A 19261-nucleotide genomic window follows, 5' to 3' on the forward strand; every position below is an offset into this window, starting at 1 on the left:
TTAACGCATTGAACGCTTTTGAGTTTAACTCCGCGCATTTCGTAATCGAACTTCTTATTCCTTGTTCCAACTTAAAGGACCAGCACTTGTCTATGTTAAAGGGCATCTTCCATCTATCCGACCAAGCTGGAATTTTGTGCAAATCCTCTTGGAGGCTTTGCCTGTCTTCGTCAATGTGAACCGAGTTACCAATTTTGTGTCGTCTGCAAATTTACTAATGCGATTATTGAGTCCAACATCCATGGACATCGTTGATGTAAATAATGAAGAGCATTGGGCCAAGAACCGAGCCCTGAGGGACGCCGCTAGTGACCGGCGCCCACTCCGAGTTAAATCCGTCAATCACCACTCTTTGCTGTTGCTCAACCAATTCGCGATCCATTGGTGTACTTGACCGTCAATACCTATTTGCTTTAATTTGTAAAGTAATTTATGATGTGGGACTTTATCAAACGCTTTCTGGAAATCAAAATAGACTACGTCCAGTGATTTGGTTACGTCATAAACTGTGGTGACCCCTATATTATAGGGGTCACCACAATTTAGAGTTTAAATTCTCCCTATGGCCCCAGCTAGAAGTGAAGGGGATATAGTAGCCTTTGTATTATATATTTTCTGAGATATGGCCTGTTTCAAATTATCACCCTGATTCCCGGCCCCCTCCTTCCCTGTGCATATATATAAGCAGCAAAATGTATTCATCATGCGGATCTATAGGGATCGAATGTCAGATATTTGTGGGGCTATTTTCTCTCATCATATTAATTTTTAATTATAGTAGAAACTATAGCCTACATGCAGTTCTCTTTCAATTATAAAACTAAAAAGGTAATTAGGGTATAAAATTAATTGGAAGCATTATGCATATGGAGAGAGAGAGAGAGAGAGAGAGAGAGAGAGAGAGAGAGAGAGAGAGAGAGAGAGAGAGAGAGAGAGAGAGAGAGAGAGAGAGAGAGAGATGAAAAAGAAAGGAATAAAAAGATATATATATATATATATATATATATATATATATATATATATATAGAGAGAGAGAGAGAGAGAGAGAGAGAGAGAGAGAGAGAGAGAGAGAGAGAGAGAGAGAGAGAGAGAGAGAGAGAGAGAGAGAGAGAGAGAGAGAGAGAGAGAGAGAGAGAGAGAGAGAGAGAGAGAGAAGGGAAGAAGAATGAGAGCGCATGAGAAAGGGAGAGAAGAGGAATTCATAAAAGTGATGACTAAAGAGATGGAGAGATTAAGGAAGAGAGAGAGAGAGAGAGAGAGAGAGAGAGAGAGAGAGAGAGAGAGAGAGAGAGAGAGAGAGAGAGAGAGGAAGGAGATGAAGAGAGGAAGGGAGAAAGAGAGAGAGAGCTAAAGAGGAAGAGGAAGAAAGCAAGGGGCGTATCCGTAATAGGAAAATAATGCATGGGGCTTCCCAGTTCACGAGGTCTTGCCGCCATAATCCAACACCACATCTTAATATAATAACCAACCCCGGCAGGCCTATTAGTGTCATCCATTACCCCTTCCACGGAAAGGCACAACCAATAGCCTTTCCCAAGCGTACACCCATAATTCCACTAACCAGGCATAATAAACGTGTATTTCAATGGGATATTCAAGCGCTATATGGCAGCTCGCTTTCCTGGAAACAGCTGGCTGACGAATGGTGGTGCAAAGCCTGACTTGAGAGAAACGTAGGTCATTTATACTGTGAAGAGCCTGAAAACTACTGATTGTGTGTTAAAGAAGGTATTTACTGAGGCTTGTAGTGGTGTCATGGTGCCGTAGCCAAGACAAGAGTATCACTGAAGCCTTTATTTATTTAAGTTGTGAGTTGAAGTATTGTTGAAGTCTTGTGGTTGATTACTGATTAGTGTATAAACGTGTCCAGCCGAAGGAGTCCCGTTATCCGTGTTGAGGCTCTTTAAAACACTGAAGAATAAGAGGCAGGAGGAGGAGAGGCTCTTTCCCCTTGAGTAGGACGCCGAGGAGACAGGTGACAGTTTGAGGGTTAATGGTAATCTATAATAATCCTTGTTGAGTAATCCTAAGGTAATCGTTGAGGTGCTTCCGTAGCCCAAGGAGCCGAGAGTAATCCTTGGCCCAGACACCAACAGTCCAACACACCTTTTTCAGACGCCGAGGAGACCGGTGAGAGTTTGAGGGTAAATGGTAATCTATAATAATCCTTGTTGAGTAATAATGACGTGATCGTTGAGGTGTTTCCGTAGCCCAAGGAGTCGAGAGTAATCCTTGGCCCAGACACCAAGCTTTTTCACTCATATAAGGGGGATGCCGAGGAGATAGGTGATAGTTTGAGGATTAATGGTAATCTATAATAATCCTTGTTGAGTAATCCTGAAGTGATCGTTGAGGTGGGGGGTGGGGTCGCACTTCGTCAGGGACAATCTTAAATGTGTCATTAACAACTCAATCAAGGTAGTTAACAATACAGAATCCCTCTGGGTAGAAACAATTAACAGGTAGGAAGGAGAAGCTTGTCATCGGAGTACTTTACAGACCGTCCAACCTTACCAGGGACAGTAGCCAACCCCTTTTACAGGAAATTAGTAGGGCGTCAAGATATAGAAATGTGTGTGTAATTGGGGATTTCAATTATAGGAACATAGAGTGGGATACTTTATCCAGAGACCAAGAGGCACAGGATTTGTTAGATGTGATACAGGATAGTTTCCTTAAACAGTTAATTAGAACACCAACGAGGGAAGAAAATATTTTGGATTTGTTGTTAACTAATAGAGAGGACATAATAAGCAATATTAAGGTTGGGGATTCATTAGGTAACAGTGATCATAAGGAAATTAGATTTAATATCAAATGGGAGGATAGAGTCAGCAGTAACAGCACAACGTTCTCGTGCTGTCAATGATAGAGAGGTAGCTCACAAAAGATACCAGAGCCTTCAAACTAATGCTAATTATGAACTTTACATTTCTGCCCGAAATCGTGCCAAATCTATTCTCCGACTAACCAAAAATTCTTTCATTAATAGAAAATGTCAAAACCTTGCTTTCTCTAACTCTTCCCGTGACTTCTGGCATCTAGCCAAAAACATCTCCTCCAACTTCACTTCTTCATCTTTCCCTCCACTCCTCAGTCCTGACGGCAACACTGCCGTCTCATCTATCTCTAAGGCTGAACTCTTCTCTCAAACTTTTTCTAAAAACTCCACTCTGGACGATTCTGGGCATATTCCTCCTACTCATCCCCCCTCTGACTCCTTTATGCCTGTTATAAAGATTCTTCAAAATGATGTTTTCTATGCCCTCTCTGGCCTTAATCCTCAGAAGGCTTATGGACCTGATGGAGTGCCTCCTATTGTCCTTAAAAACTGTGCCTCCGTGCTGTCACCCTGCCTGGTCAAACTCTTTCGCCTCTGCCTGTCAACATCTACCTTTCCTTCTTGCTGGAAGTATGCCTTCATACAGCCTGTACCTAAGAAGGGTGACCGCTCCAATCCCTCAAACTACCGTCCTATTGCTTTACTTTCTTGTCTATCTAAAGCTTTTGAATCAATCCTTAACCGGAAGATTCAAAAGCACCTTTCCACTTCTGACCTTCTATCTGATCGCCAGTATGGGTTCCGAGGGCGTTCTACTGGTGATCTCCTAGCCTTCTTAACTGACTCTTGGTCATCCTCTCGTAGAGTTTTCGGTGAAACTTTTGCTATTGCGCTGGACATATCAAAAGCTTTTGATAGGGTCTGGCACAAATCTTGCTTTCTAAACTACCCTCCCACGGTTTCTATCCTTCTCTCTGTACCTTTATCTCCAGTTTCCTTTCTGACCGTTCTATTTCTGCCGTGGTAGACGGTCACTGTTCTTCCCATAAATCTATTAACAGTGGTGTCCCACAGGGTTCTGTCCTATCTCCCACTCTTTTCTGTTGTTCATTGATGATCTTCTTTCCAAAACGAACTGTCCTATCCATTCCTACCGATGATTCCACTCTGCATTATTCAACTTCTTTTAATAGAAGACCCACCCTTCAGGAACTTAACGACTCAAGGCTGGAGGCTGAAGAACGCTTAGCCTCCGACCTTACTATTATTTCCGATTGGGGCAAGAAGAACCTGGTGTCCTTCAACGCCTCAAAACACAGTTTCTCCACCTATCCACTCGACACAATCTTCCAAACAACTATCCCTATTCTTTGACAACACCCAGCTATCACCTTCCTCAACACTAAACATCCTCGGTCTATCCTTAACTCAAAATCTCAACTGGACAGGTCATATCTCATCTCTTACTAAATCAGCTTCCTCGAGGCTGGGCGTTCTGTACCGCTCCGCCAGTTCTTCTCCCCTGCACAGTTGCTGTCCATATACAGGGCCTTGTCCGCCTCGTATGGAGTATGCATCTCATGTGGGGGCTCCACTCACACAGCTCTTCTGGACAGAGTGGAGGCAAAGGCTCTTCGTCTCATCAGCTCTCCTCCTCATACTGATAGTCTTCTACCTCTTAAATTCCGCATAATGTTGCCTATCTTTCTATCTTATATCGATATTTCCTAGCTGACTGCTCTTCTGATCTTGCTAACTGCATGCCTCCCCCCTCCCATGGCCCCGCTGCACTCGACTTTCTACTCATGCTCATCCCTATACTGTCCAAACCCCTTATGCAAGAGTTAACCAGCATCTTCACTCTTTCATCCCTCACGCTGGTAAACTCTGGAACAATCTTCCTTCATCTGTATTTCCTCCTGCCTACGACTTGAACTCTTTCAAGAGGAGGGTATCAGGACACCTCTCCTCCCGAAACTGACCTATCTTTCGGCCACCTCTTTGGATTCTTTTTAGGAGCAGCGAGTAGCGGGCTTTTTTTTATTAATGTTTACTTTTTTGTGCCCTTGAGCTGTCTCCTTTGCTGTAAAAAAAAAAATAAAATAAATAAAAAATAATACCTGACTTCAGGAAGGCAGACTACGAGGGGTTAAGAAAGCAGCTGCAGAGGCTTAGGGGAGTGAGATCAGAAGTAGGTCAGGACCCAGAGCAGGGAGGGGCATTAATTTCTGGTAAGGTCACTAGTTAGGTCAGTAGCTTGGAGGGTGAGTACAATAGTCTGGTCAGGGAGATTAAACTAGGACAGAAACAGTTTATACCTCACAGGGAAGTCAGGTCAACAGGTAATTACCCACGATGGATGACAGACAGGCTAAAAACTGAAATAGGAAGGAAAAGAGGACTATATGTTAGAATCAAAAGGGGGGGAAACTCACCTAAGGGATAGTTACAACGATTTAGCTAGAACAGTAAAAAAGAACACGCGTATGGCAAAACGTAATTATGAGATTAGAATTGCCAGGGAAGCAAAGACCAATCCAAAGGGCTTCTTTCAGCTTTATAAGACCAAGGTTAGGGATAAGATAGGGCCGCTTAAGTCAGGAGAAACGCTGATTGATAGAGATGAGGAAATGAGCGAGGCGTTAAATAGATATTTCTTAACTGTATTTACCAAAGAAAGATTAGATGATATACCTCAGGGAGAACAGATCTACAGGGGAGAAGAAGTAGAAGGATTAACCGACATCAACATGAGTAGGGAGCTCGTGATTAGACAGACAGAAAGACTTAAAGTCACCAAGGCACCAGGGCCAGATGAACTATTCCCCAGGGTAATAAAGGAATGTGAAACTGAAATAAGTGGGCAGTTAACAGAAGTATTTAGGAAGTCGCTAGACACGGGTGGTGCCTATTTCATGGAGGCAGGCACACGTTATTCAAATATTTAAGAAGGGAAACAAATCTTCTGTGGAAAACTATAGGCCGATTAGTTTGACGTCAGTTATAGGTAAAATGATTGAGTCAATAATAGCTGACACTTTAATTCACGACTCACAGCATGGGTTTATTAAAGGTAAGTTGTGCCTCACTAATCTTTTATCCTTTTACAATAGAGTATATGAGGCAGCTGACAATGATGAGAGCTATGATGTTGTTTATCTTGATTTTAGTAAGGCCTTCAATAAGGTACCTCACCAGAGACTGTTGAATAAAGTCAGGGCTCATGGGATAAGAGGGAAGGTATTTGATTGGATTAAGGCGTGGATTAGCAACAGGAAACGGAGGGTTACCATTAACACTAAAAAATCCAAATGGGGTAATGTTACCTGTGGGGTTCCTCAAGGTTCAGTTTTAGGCCTGCTTTTATTCATTATCTACATCAGTGACATAGACAATGGGATAACTAGTGACATAGGTAAATTTGCAGATTACACCAAAATAGGATGCACTATTAGGACAGGGGAGGATGCTAGAGTACTGCAATAGGATCTCAACAAACTATCAGCTTGGTCAGAAAAATGGCAGATGAATTTTAACATCACCAAGTGTAGTGTACTTAGTGTAGGAACATGCAACCCATTACACGGGTATAGTTTAGACTCCACAGCGATAGACAGGTCTGAGTGTGAAAGGGATCTGGGAGTGTTAGTGAACTTTGACCTAAAACTAAGGAAGCAATGTATTAGTGCAAGGAATAGGGCTAACAGGGTATTAGACTTTATTAACAGGACGGTAACCAACAGGAGTGCAGAGGTCATCCTCAGACTCTATTTAGCGTCAGTTAGGTCACACTTAGATTATGCTGTCCAGTTTTGGTGCCCACATTACAGAATGGACATCAACTTGCTAGAATCAGTTCAGAGGAGGATGACCTAGATGATTCAGGGGCTGAGGAACCTCCCATATCAAAATAGGCTGAAACATCTAAACTTACATTCACTAGAAAGACGAAGAGTGCGGGGAGATCTGATAGAAGTATTCAAATGGGTCAAGGGTTACAACAATGGCGATATAAGTAAAGTACTGAGAATTAGTCGGCACGATAGAACACGCAGTGATGGATTTAAATTAGAAAAGTATAGATTTAGGAGAGATATAGGCAAACATTGGTTTAGTAATAGGGTGGTGGGGGAATGGAATAGACTCAGCAATCACATAGTTAGTGCAGGGACGATAGCTTGTTTTAAGAGTAGACTGGATAACTACATGGACGAGGATGACAGGTGGCAGTGAGGTTTGGGTGCAGTAAGGAGACAGGGTACTGGAGCGTACACCCGTACCGAAGGTAAACGAGGATCAAGCCTCTACCTGTAACCCCTGAAACTACACCTCACCCATCGTGAGTAATGGGGGGGATTCTGGAGCTGCCCTGTGTAGGCCACTTGGCCTCTTGCAGTTTCCCTATGTTCTTATGTTCTTATGTGTTTCCGTAGCCCAAGGAGTCGAGAGTAATCCTTGGCCCAGACACCAACACTCAGCTTTTTCACTCTTAACCCTTTCATTGCTAAACGCTTGTAGCGGGCGTTAGGCGTATTTGCTGGTGGCGCTAAACCCTCGCAGCGAGCTCCAGCCGCACTCTAATCTCCCGCTTATGAGTGTTCCAACACTAATTCTCACAACACAGGATTGCCAGTTGAGCGGGTTCTTCACTAAACTTGGTGGAAAATCATATCAGCCCTGCGCGGCAAATCTACGGACGAGTAACTGGTGGATGTTCTTGCCCAATATAGTGGCATTTTTGCATAGCTTCACCTATCACCTGACTGATTCTTTGACCAAATAGTTGTAAATATTGCAGTTGGCAATTCTCCCTTGCCAGAGTCTGAAAAAGAGATGTCCGCAGTTACCTCAATATGGCTGATCATCCCGCACGCACAGACGTAAGTGTTAACATTCAACACTCCCTGAACATGCATGTACGTTCGCAAGAGAGGCATACATAACCGACTCCTAAAGATCTGGACCTCTTCTTTCCAGTGGTGTCTTTGGTTTTTAGCTGTGATGAATAGTTTTTGAGATACAGAGGTTAAAAGAACCTCCCCATTGGGCTCCCTGACTGCGCCTGAGGGGATAGTCACATCCAGACTGCGCACAAGGAAAGGGTTAAGGGGGACGCCGAGGAGACAGGTGACAGTTTGAGGGTAAATGGTAATCTATAATAATCCTTGTTGAGTAATCCTGAAGTGATCATTGAGGTGTTTCCGTAGCCTAAGGAGTTGAGAGTAATCCTTGGCCCAGACACCAACACAGCTTTTTCACTCTTAACCCATAAACTGCACAATTAAGACTCGGGAATAGCTCCTGGGTGCGCAATAAATGGCAAAACAATAACCTGGTGGAAAACAATTTTTAGTATTACAACACCCAAGAGAGACATGTTGAGCACCAAATAGTGCAAAAAAAAAAAAAAGATAATAATTCACTTAATGTGGCAATGATGGCACGATAAAGGTTGCGGATATGAGGCAACCTTGGGAGCGCTGGTTGTGATGGGGTAGATAGGACGGTGGCAGAGGGAAGATGACACACGGCACAGTCACGTCTGAACATTCTCTTGCCACTAATTATTCATTTCAGTTACAACAAACAAAATATATCACAGGAAACATCACTGTCAATTTTGATAATCAACCTCTTGTGCATCATTATCAAGAGGCCAGTCATTAGTCACACCAGCAAAATTTCTGTCAAAGTTATGAAAGTCTGGCACAAAGTCTGATCCATCAGACAAGACGAATGGAGTACGTGTTGTCTCGCGTCTCTGAGGCTCCTGTTCTCCCTCTGCCTCCCTCTACTCTCCCATCCCAGCTGACACCCATCCCTCACTCAGTTCATTAGCTGAGTCTTCTCCTTTACCCCCACTGTCGTTTTCCTCATCATTCTGCCACTCTGGATCATCAGACAGAGATGACAGTGATTCATCAGGGTCTACTAGCATTGGTAAAAATTTTGTTGGCGTCAGTGGCTGAGTAGGCTGCCTGGTAGCGCATCTGTGACCTTGAGGGCCAGAAACATGCTTACACTTGCTATGCTTCCTCAGACCAGCTGAATCTGATGGCTGAAGACAATCTGAATCACTGTTACTTTCAGATTTGTCTTTACAATCTTTCTCTTTACCAGTACTTTCTTTTTACCAACTCCCATGCCTCCCCCACGGTCATGACCACAGGAGCTATGGGGGTGGTTAGCATCAGTAGATGACATACTTCTACTCTCCATGACTGCTAAAGAGTAACTAATATGATGATGGTGACAACATGGTGCGAAAGAGGGTTCATGTAGCCACACGAGGTTCATTGGAATATACTTTGGCATCGCAGGAAATATAAATACCCACCTTGGAACATGTGTCATCTTAAGATGTCTGGCACAGTCTAGCTCATAGCATCTTAAGATGTCTGGCGCAGTTTACGGGTCTTCGCTCTAATTTTCATTCTGTGGAACATCATCTCTCCTCCTCTAAACCTCACCTTCTCTTCCTTACCAAAACACAGGTTTCTGAGGCTACTGACAGCAATCTCTACTCTGTTCCCTCCTACTATCTCTATCCTAAATTTCAATCCAAAGCTGGATGTTGCGCCTACGTGCGCAACGACATCACTTGCTCTCGTGCCCACGACCTTGACTCCTCTGAATTTTACACCATCTGGCTAAGACTTCATTGTCATTCTATTACTAAATACATCTGTGCTGTTTATCTCTCACCTAACTCTACCAACTATGTAAAATTCTTTGACTATTTGAACTCTAAAGTGGAGCACATCTTGACCCACTCTCCCTTCGCTGAAATCTCCATCCTAGGAGATTTCAATGTTCACCACCAGCTTTGGCTTTCATCCTCTTTCACTGACCATCCTGGTGAACAAGCCTACAACTTTGCTATCCTCAATGACCTAGAGCAGTTGGTCCAGCACCCTACACGTATTCCTGACCGTCTTGGAGATCAGCCCAACATTCTAGACCTCTTCCTTACCTCAAACCCTTCTGCTTATTCTGTCAAACTGTTCTCTCCGTTGGGCTCCTCCGATCACAATCTTATTTCTGCATCTGTCCTATCGCTCCTGTACATCCTCTGGACCCACAAGAGGCGTTTGGCATTTTGCTTCAGCTCGGTGGGACGACCTGAGGATGTACTTTTCCAATTCCGTGGAATGATTATTGCTTCCAGGATAGAGACCCTCTGTGTGTGCTCAGCATCACAGAGGTGATTGTCTCTGTAATGGAGGCATACATTCCTCGTTCGTTATCTTCTACTCAGTCTAAAAAGACTTGGTTTAATCACGCTTGTTCTCGTGCTGTCAGTGATAGAGAGGTAGCTCACAAAAGGTACCAGAGCCTTCAAACTAATGCTAATTATGAACTTTACATTTCTGCCCGAAATCGTGCCAAATCTATTCTCCGACTAACCTAAAATTCTTTCATTAATAGAAAATGTCAAAACCTTGCTTTCTCTAACTCTTCCCGTGACTTCTGGCATCTAACCAAAAACATCTCCTCCAACTTCACTTCTTCATCTTTCCCTCAACTATTCAATCCTGACGGCAACACTGCCGTCTCATCTATCTCTAAGGCTGAACTCTTCTCTCAAACTTTTTCTAAAAACTCCACTCTGGACGATTCTGGGCATATTCCTCCTACTCATCCCCCCTCTGACTCCCTTATGCCTGTTATAAAGATTCTTCAAAATGATGTTTTCTATGCCCTCTCTGGCCTTAATCCTCAGAAGGCTTATGGACCTGATGGAGTGCCTCCTATTGTCCTTAAAAACTGTGCCTCCGTGCTGTCACCCTGCCTGGTCAAACTCTTTCGCCTCTGCCTGTCAACATCTACCTTTCCTTCTTGCTGGAAGTATGCCTTCATACAGCCTGTGCCTAAGAAGGGTGACCGCTCCAATCCCTCAAACTACCGTCCTATAGCTTTACTTTCTTGTCTATAAAGCTTTTGAATCAATCCTTAACCGGAAGATTCAAAAGCACCTTTCCACTTCTGACCTTGTATCTGATCGCCAGTATGGGTTCCGCAAGGGGCGTTCTACTGGTGATCTCCTAGCCTTCTTAACTGACTCTTGGTCTTCCTCTCTTAGCCGTTTCGGTGAAACTTTTGCTATTGCGCTGGACATATCAAAAGCTTTTGATAGGGTCTGGCACAAATCTTTGCTTTCTAAACTACCCTCCAACGGTTTCTATCATTATCTCTGTACCTTTATCTCCAGTTTCCTTTCTGACCGTTCTATTTCTGCCGTGGTAGACGGTCACTGTTCTTCCCCTAAATCTATTAACAGTGGTGTCCCACAGGGTTCTGTCCTATCTCCCACTCTTTTTCTGTTGTTCATTGATGATCTTCTTTCCAAAACGAATTGTCCTATCCATTCCTACGCCGATGATTCCACTCTGCATTACTCAACTTCTTTTAATAGAAGACCCACCCTTCAGGAACTTAACGACTCAAGGCTGGAGGCTGTAGAATGCTTAGCCTCAGACCTTACTATTATTTCCGATTGGGGCAAGAAGAACCTGGTGTCCTTCAACGCCTCAAAAACACAGTTTCTCCACCTATCCACTCGACACAATCTTCCAAACAACTATCCCCTATTGTTTAACAACACCCAGCTATCACCTTCCTCAACACTAAACATCCTCGGTCTATCCTTAACTCAAAATCTCAACTGGAAACTTCATATTTCATCTCTTACTAAATCAGCTTCCTTGAGGCTGGGCGTTCTGTACCGTCTCCGCCAGTTCTTCTCCCCTGCACAGTTGCTGTCCATATACAGGGGCCTTGTCTGCCCTCGTATGGAGTATGCATCTCATGTGTGGGGGGGCTCCACTCACATAGCTCTTCTGGACAGAGTGGAGGCTAAGGCTCTTCGTCTCATCAGCTCTCCTCCTCATACTGAGAGTCTTCTACCTCTTAAATTCCGCCGCAATGTTGCCTCTCTTTCTATCTTCTATCGATATTTCCACGCTGACTGCTCTTCTGAACTTGCTAACTGCATGCCTCCCCCCTTCCTGTGGCCCCGCTGCACTCGACTTTCTACTCATGCTCATCCCTATACTGTCCAAATCCCTTACACAAGAGTTAAAACCAGCATCTTCAATCTTTCATCCCTCACGCTGGTAAACTTTGGAACAATCTACCTTCATCTGTATTTCCTCCTGCCTACGACTTGAACTCTTTCAAGAGGAGGGTATCAGGACACCTCTCCTCGCGAACCTGACTTAGCTTTCGGCCACCTCTTTGGAGTCTTTTTAGAGCGGTAGTAGCGGGCTTTTTTTATTAATGTTTACTTTTTGTGCCCTTGAGCTGTCTCCTTGGCTGTAAAAAAAAAAAAAAAAAATATTTATTTTAACAGGCATCAAAGCTTGTTGTAGAACATAAGGAGTCTGCAAGAGATCGGTAGTCCTATGCAAGGGAGCTCATGTAATAAACAGCCTGATATTCTTGCAGGTGTAGCTGAGCAGGATGGCATCACCGTCTGTTGGAGGCAGACCCACCTGTGTGTCCTGGCTGGTGCTGTTCTCCTATGCTGTGCTTCTGGTGAGTTCCCTGATGCATCTTTCCAACCTCTCTATGGGTATGTGGTTCCTGAGTGAAGACACTATGCTGTAGCTCTGAAACTAACTATAGGGTGTTCAGGAAAATATTCTTAATGTTATTCCCACTCAAAATTACCCTCGCAGACATTACTCAAACCTAACTTAATCTAGCCTTAAGTAATCTGACCTGTTCAAGGGTGCGTGCGACATCCCAGTAAAGAGATCGGGAAAACGCTTCCATGTCACATTACCCAAACCTAACCTAACCTAAGGTAATGTGACCTGTTTAAGAGTGGGTGTGACATCCCAGTAGAGGGATTGGGATAACTCTTCCCTGACATATTACCCAAACCTAACGCTACGGTTACACTAGTCACTGTTACCCCTGGGCTGGATGATTTTGCCTGGGCTGGAAGCCAGCCATAAGCCTGGTTTACAACACAAGTGGTCACACAGAAGCCTGCCCAGTCCAGCCGCCTGCGGTCTTCTGAGAAGCCCAGATGTAACCAAAGCACGACAACCATGGATATAGGAAGCGAGGAGGACTGCATCAATATTGTTGAGGCCCTCCAAGAGGCTATATATGGCCTCTTGTGGCCATGAAATTGATATTTCTAGGGATACCATGGTGACTTCGTTGGCGTTGGCTTGACGAAGGCCTGTGTTTGTTTACATCTGGTTTCCAAGTCAAGCGAGTGTGAAGGTGCTGTGTTTTATTAATTTGTGTGCTGTTAGTGATCATTAATTATACAGGAAAACTAATAATTTCATTATGTAATAATATAATATTTATATATTATATTATATAGGATAATTTAGTTTTAGTTGTATGCTTGAATACTACAGTATCTCAATACTTCTGCTGCGCCCTACCGTTGCCAGATTGTCGTACTCAGAACATAGTATTTACCGGTTTCTGACACCTAACTATTGCCAAGAAACATCAGAAATTAACTATTTTAATGATAATTATAAGTGAGTCTCCTTATTGGAGTCCACGAGACAGTTTTTGGGTCGGAAGTTGGTAAATATAAGAGGCTGAGTAAGACAATCTGGCAACATTGCACGGTGTGCCCAGCCATACCACTGGGAGAACAATATGATCCAGCGCATCCACTCAAATTTACCCTGGGCTGGGCGTTTTTGGCTGGGCTGGGTGCCCAGCCCAGCCAAAATTGCCCAGCCTGTAGCATTAAAAAAAAAAAAAAAAAAAAAAAAAAGCTTCAGATGCCCAGGGGTAGCAATGACTAGTATAACTGCAGCTTAACCTAACCTAACCTAAAATAATCTGACCTGTTCAAGAATGGACAAAACTCAGTAGAGATCATAAAAAATGCTTCCCTGATACATTACCCAAACCTAACCTAACCTACAGTAATCTGACCTGTTCAAGAGTGAGTGCGACATCCCAGTAGAGAGAGTGGGAAAATGCTTCCCTGATACATACCCACCCAGTCAGCTTTTTAGCCTACCTAGTGATAGCTTAACCCCTTGACTGGATTTCCTACAAGAAGACATTACTAAGCTACAGAAAGGGAACAAAAGTGGCTGCTACAATTCAATGAAGAAAAATGTAAAGTTCTGCATAACTTGAAAATAGGCATAACTCGAAAAGTAGACATTTGCAACGGAAATGAGGTACAAAATCATGCAATTCACCTCATTTATCACCAGAAAAAACATGAACCACATAAGAAAATCATTGGTTGGGTGAAACTGTAAATTGGGCAACTGCAGTTGCCCATAGCCCCAATGGTTGGACACTGCCTTGAAAAGCAGCACACATGACGCCGACGGTAGGTAAACGCGACCCGTACATGTCAAAGCACTGCGAAACTCGGGGTGGTAATGCGTGAAAGTCGGGAGGGTAAGAATTTAGGACTAAGCGCTAAACTCGAGGATCGCGAAACTCGAGAGGGTACTGTACTTCTTTGTTTTGTCTTCTCTTTTCTGTTTAACATCCTTATCTTCCCTCATGGGGCTGGATGGACTATGTGTCTGCTCTAAATTCCACATCTGTCTCCCAGTTCATTGGATTGGTGGGCCTGTGGTTGTGGGGCATCAACTTCGGGTACCAGGAAGCATCACCGCCAACACCACCACCTGAGAACATCACTGCCACCACCACCACCACCCCACCTCCCTCAGCAAACAGCTACTACTATAGGTGAGTGAGCACTTTGGATGATCAGTCAAGGCGGTGCTTAGGGAGTGCCGTCAACCCCTGTCTTCTGGAGTTCAATGTTCCTGATTTTTCTCAGTCAGTCACTCCTGATATCAAGACACCTATCCACCTGAAATTGACCTCTCTTCTGGCCACTCTTTACTTTTGTCTATTATGGAAGTGGTGAGTGGGCTATTTTTTTCTCTGCACTTTTTTGTTGCCCTTGAGCTGTCTCCTTTGCTGTAAAAAAAAAAGGGGGGGGGGGTGGCAAATGCAGGGGGGTAGTGCTCTATAGTCTTGGTTATAAGTCCATAAGAGACCCAACAACTACTCATGGTGTGCGCTTTGTCATTCCTGAGGTAGACAATGACATTCCTGAGGTAGACAATGACTAATCTTTAGGCTTATTGTATTGGGTGTATTTTTAGATGCATGCTACTTTTGCAAGGTATTGAATTGATGTATTCCTTTGTTAAACCTACCCTAGCTCTAAGCAGGGGCAGGAGTAAAAGTTTCCAGGATACAGGTAACTCTCGATTTACGCGAGTGTTGCGTTCTTGGAGAGGTCGCGTAATTCAAAAACAATGTAAATCAAACAAGAGGTAGGTTTCTGTTGAAAAATAAATACCGTAATTTTCGGCGTATAGCGCGCATTTTTTCACATAAAAAATGCCTGAAAGTTTAGCCCTGAGCGTTATATGCTGGATGTACAAATTTTTATTTCTTCTTTGGGATGTTTTTAACCCCTAAAGGGCCGGCCTGGGTGGTCATCTACAACATCCACAGGACCGGCACCTCAGCACCAAACACCGAAAATAGCCTATATTCACACACTTGATTCTGCTGAACTACAATGCAATAACAAATTACTTTGTCGTCATAGTCATCATCAACTCTTCTTCTTTTTAATTATTGCATGAAAACGTTTCTATGTGCTGTGGTTTTGGAGAAATATTGAGTTGAAGAGGAGAGACTTTTGGAGTTAGCGAGGCTCTTGCCCGCTCTGCGTTCGTTTCGCTTGTGTGGCCTTGACTAGTGCGTAATGAAAACGGATGCCCCCATGCTCTAATTCTTATATATAGTCAATACTCTAAGCTTTCTCTATGTAACACAGTCTTGTGATGTGTGGTTTGGGAGTCATTGTAGCATACTCTTCTCATTCTCGTGTTGCTCTTACACTCAGTAATAACTATATGAAAAGTATATACCATCACTTAGGTATGTGTACTTTTACACTCACTTCGTACACTACTGACTTTTTTCCTTTATTTTATTTTATTTATCATGTAGGGTTTCATTTACACTCACTAAACAAATGCTTTATTATTTTATTTTCAATTTTCCTAATACATACAAGATACATAATGCATACATATGTAATACATAGATACTACAATAATAATACATAATATAATAGAGAGAGAGTTTGTGTGTGCACACATTATTCAATCATAATACATAATACATGGTACATAATACACATAATTCATAATATACTACAGAGAGAGAGAGAGAGAGAGAGAGAGAGTAGAGGGAGTAGCACCATCATCAACAGCGACTGTCCTCACAGTAGATGTAAAAGGACGTGCAGGTTCTTCTGAAGCTGCTTCAGGTGTTGATTGAGCAAAATCAGAATCATTTGTACTTGTATCTGTATCTTCACTACCTTCATTCTCTATGCTCACGTCACCTTGTTCAAGTTCCTCGGGATCACTTGATAAGTACGAGGAGACAGTTCTATTGAGTTCCCGTAGTATTTTGCTGTCGCTAAGAGGTGAAGCACGTGGTCGAGCTTGGGCGGGAATATGTCTAGGCGTTGAGGTGCTGGGCTCGGCAGGGTCTGGCAGGAAATCGGACGCGTCAGAATCCGTGTCAGTACGCCTGTCCATCGTGAGAGCGGGCAAGATTCTGAAGCAGTAGCCTAAACATATCTCTGGCAGTGTTGCCAACGAATGGTCATCGAAAATTACAGAAAAGTAAATAAATTTAGCGCGAAAAAAGCAAAGCGGCTATAACCGCCCCCGGCCCTTCCGTGGAAAAGCGGCTATAGCCGCCTCCGGCCCTTTAGGGGTTAAGGGTCTGTTTTTCGTCTTATCCAATAACAATGGCAAACTTACCTTTATTATTGTTTATAATCCTTCATAGCCCATAGCTGTCCTATAATATGTTACCATAGAATACAGGGCGATCTAATAACTACTATACAAAGACTAAATCGGTGGAAGATCGTCCATGCCTTGCTGTTATCCCGTTTTTCCGTCGGGCGCCATTTGTATGATCTTGATCTTGATGTCACAGGTGGCTTAAGATTGTATGACTAAGGAGCAGTACAAGCTACATAAAAAATCTTATTGGAAAAAAATGTCCATGTGTTCATTATTAATTATGAATATTAGTGAGAATAATGGGGTGAATATGATATCAGAAACTGTACATCATGAGTCTTGTACGAGGAGTTATTTCACGCAATCCCAGCCCGGCCGCCATTTGCATTGTTTACAAACCACACAACCACACCCACACAACAAATAGCTGCATGCCGCGTGTCACCAGAACCGAGATATCCACTCGGGCACTCATTCTCAGCCTCTCTCATGTGAGGAAGAAATGAGACACACCATGAGGGGCTGGCTAGTATTGGTACCGGTACCGAGCAGTCTGGTACCGGTACCATACCGTATTGCAGGTACCGTTAGTACCGGTACTAGCGTGGCAGCGTAGGTACTGTATTGTTGTTCAAGTGGCGCGCGGGAAGAACTGAGCTCAGCTGTGTGGCCGTGTGAGTCCAGTTGCGTGAGACATCTGGTGGCCACTCCATAAAATATCGCGTATAAGTGAAAAAAACGCCTAAATTAAACATTTATTTGGATTTTGGACCCCGCGTTATTTAAAAAACGCGTAAACCAAACTCACGTAAATCGAGAGTTACCTGTATTACCTTTAATATAAGTAGTATGTTCCTATGAGTGAGGCTTTTGCTGGAGTATCAGGTAATGGGAGGTGGCCACTCACACACAGCCTCACTGTTTCCAGAGAGAGGCATGAGGTCCCCCAGGCATACAAGGACTATGTGGACCAGACCACAATCTTTGCCCAGCTGACCATCGATGCAAGGTTCTACTTGGCGCCGCTCTGCCTGGTCTGCCTGGTGGTGGGTGGCTTCATGCTGCTGGTCGGCCTCTGCTCCAGGCGGCTCTTTGGCTCAACCTGTGTGAGTGTCTCACTGAACTTAACTGTTGCTGTGAACATGGTGGCAGGAGTGAAACCAAGAGATTTTAATCAAGTGATTATATATATATATATATATATATATATATATATATATATAGAGAGAGAGAGAGAGAGAGAGAGAGAGAGAGAGAGAGAGAGAGAGAGAGAGAGAGAACCCTCCCAAGTTTCGCGCCTGCTTCATTCCGCAGGTATAGCGCTAAACTCGCAGATCGCGAAACTCAGGGTATTGAAAACACTGAAAAAGTGCTTATTTGTTCCGGCCCATGGAGAAGCTGACTTTTTTTCCCACTTTACTCCCTTGTTATCTCAAAATACGTACTGTGTAAAAAGGAAGAAAATGTGAAGAGAATACGGGTCGTTTTGAAGCTGCAGCTGAAGGCGGCTGGCTGCCTCACGATTGCCTGACAGTTCTGAATGCACGCTTGTGATTGGCCGAGTCCGATGACGTCTCCACCAGTTCTCCCCCCCACAGTTGCTCTCCATATACAGGGGCCTTGTCTGCCCTCGTATGGAGTATGCATCTCACGTGTGGTGGGGCTCCACTCATACAGCTCTTCTGGACAGAGTGGAGTCTAAGGCTCTTCATCTCATCAGCTCTCCTCTTACTGGTAGTCTTCTACCTCTTAAATTCCGTCGCGATGTTGCCTCTCTTTCTATCTTCTATCGATATTTTTACGCTGACTGCTCTTCTGAACTTGCTAACTGCATGCCTCCCCTCCCCGTGCCTCACTCGACTTTCTGATCAAGCTCATCCCTATACTGTCCAAACCTCTTATGCAAAAGTTAACCAGCATCTTCACTCTTTCATCCCTCACACTGGTAAACTCTGGAACGATCTTCCCTCATCTGTATTTCCTCCTGCCTACGACTTGAACTCTTTCAAGAGGAGGGTATCAGGACACCTCTCCTCCCGAAATTGATTTCTCTTGTTGGCCACTCTATTCAGGAGCAGTAAGTAGCGGGCATTTTTTTCCATTATTGTTTTCTTTTTTTTTACGCCCTTGCACTGTCTCCTGCTGTAAAAAAAAAAAAAAAAAAAGTACCACAATGAGTTCCACGAAGCTAGACAAGTTTGGAGTAACCAGGTTGAGCAGGTCTTGGACTTGAGTCTTATCCAAGCATAGCCACTCCATTATCATGTCTTGGCCCTCATTGCTAAGTTCTCGTGGTGACTGGTGCGCCGCGGCGGTGTTGTGTGTTGTGTTTACTGTTCACGACGTGCCTCAGCTCCCACGTGTGGCACATATTCTTCTTCTTGTGACCTGTATGGTCATGTCCTTCTCTCTTCTGCATATTCATACTTTCCTGGGTAGGCAGTGGCTGAGTGGTTAGTGCGCTGGGCTCACATTCACCATGGACAACATGGACAACGTCGGTTCGAATCCCCACGCTACCACCTGGGATCTTTCAGTCACCGCCAAGTGGCCTAAGACTACCCACATGCTGTCCTGCAGACCACCCATCAACCCGGACTCTAGAAGAAACAGTCCTGTGAATCAAGAATGAGTTCCGGAGGGCAGCATGAGCCAAACATAACTGGCGTCACTA

General features: G+C 43.9%; 1 protein-coding gene across 6 annotated transcripts in view; it reads left to right on the top strand.

Annotated features, from left to right (window-relative positions):
- Window positions 1–1576: 1576 nt before the first annotated feature.
- LOC126995403 (uncharacterized) overlaps window positions 1577–19261 on the top strand; it is a 31273-nt gene continuing 13588 nt past the window's right edge. The window contains exons 1-4 of one of the 6 annotated variants that reach the window (XM_050854910.1): window positions 1577–1728; window positions 12230–12319; window positions 14346–14485; window positions 17516–17693. In XM_050854910.1, the coding sequence (XP_050710867.1) occupies window positions 12245–12319; window positions 14346–14485; window positions 17516–17693 (393 nt within the window). In that variant the 5' untranslated portion in view covers window positions 1577–1728; window positions 12230–12244. Of the gene's footprint in view, window positions 1729–1817; window positions 1997–2058; window positions 2131–7606; window positions 7663–12229; window positions 12320–14345; window positions 14486–17515; window positions 17694–19261 lie in introns of those variants that run through there. The other 5 variants (XM_050854912.1, XM_050854911.1, XM_050854916.1 and 2 more) reach the window with 5 other exon arrangements.

Source organism: Eriocheir sinensis, chromosome 8 (assembly GCF_024679095.1).
Source record: "Eriocheir sinensis breed Jianghai 21 chromosome 8, ASM2467909v1, whole genome shotgun sequence".
NCBI lineage: Eukaryota > Metazoa > Arthropoda > Malacostraca > Decapoda > Varunidae > Eriocheir > Eriocheir sinensis.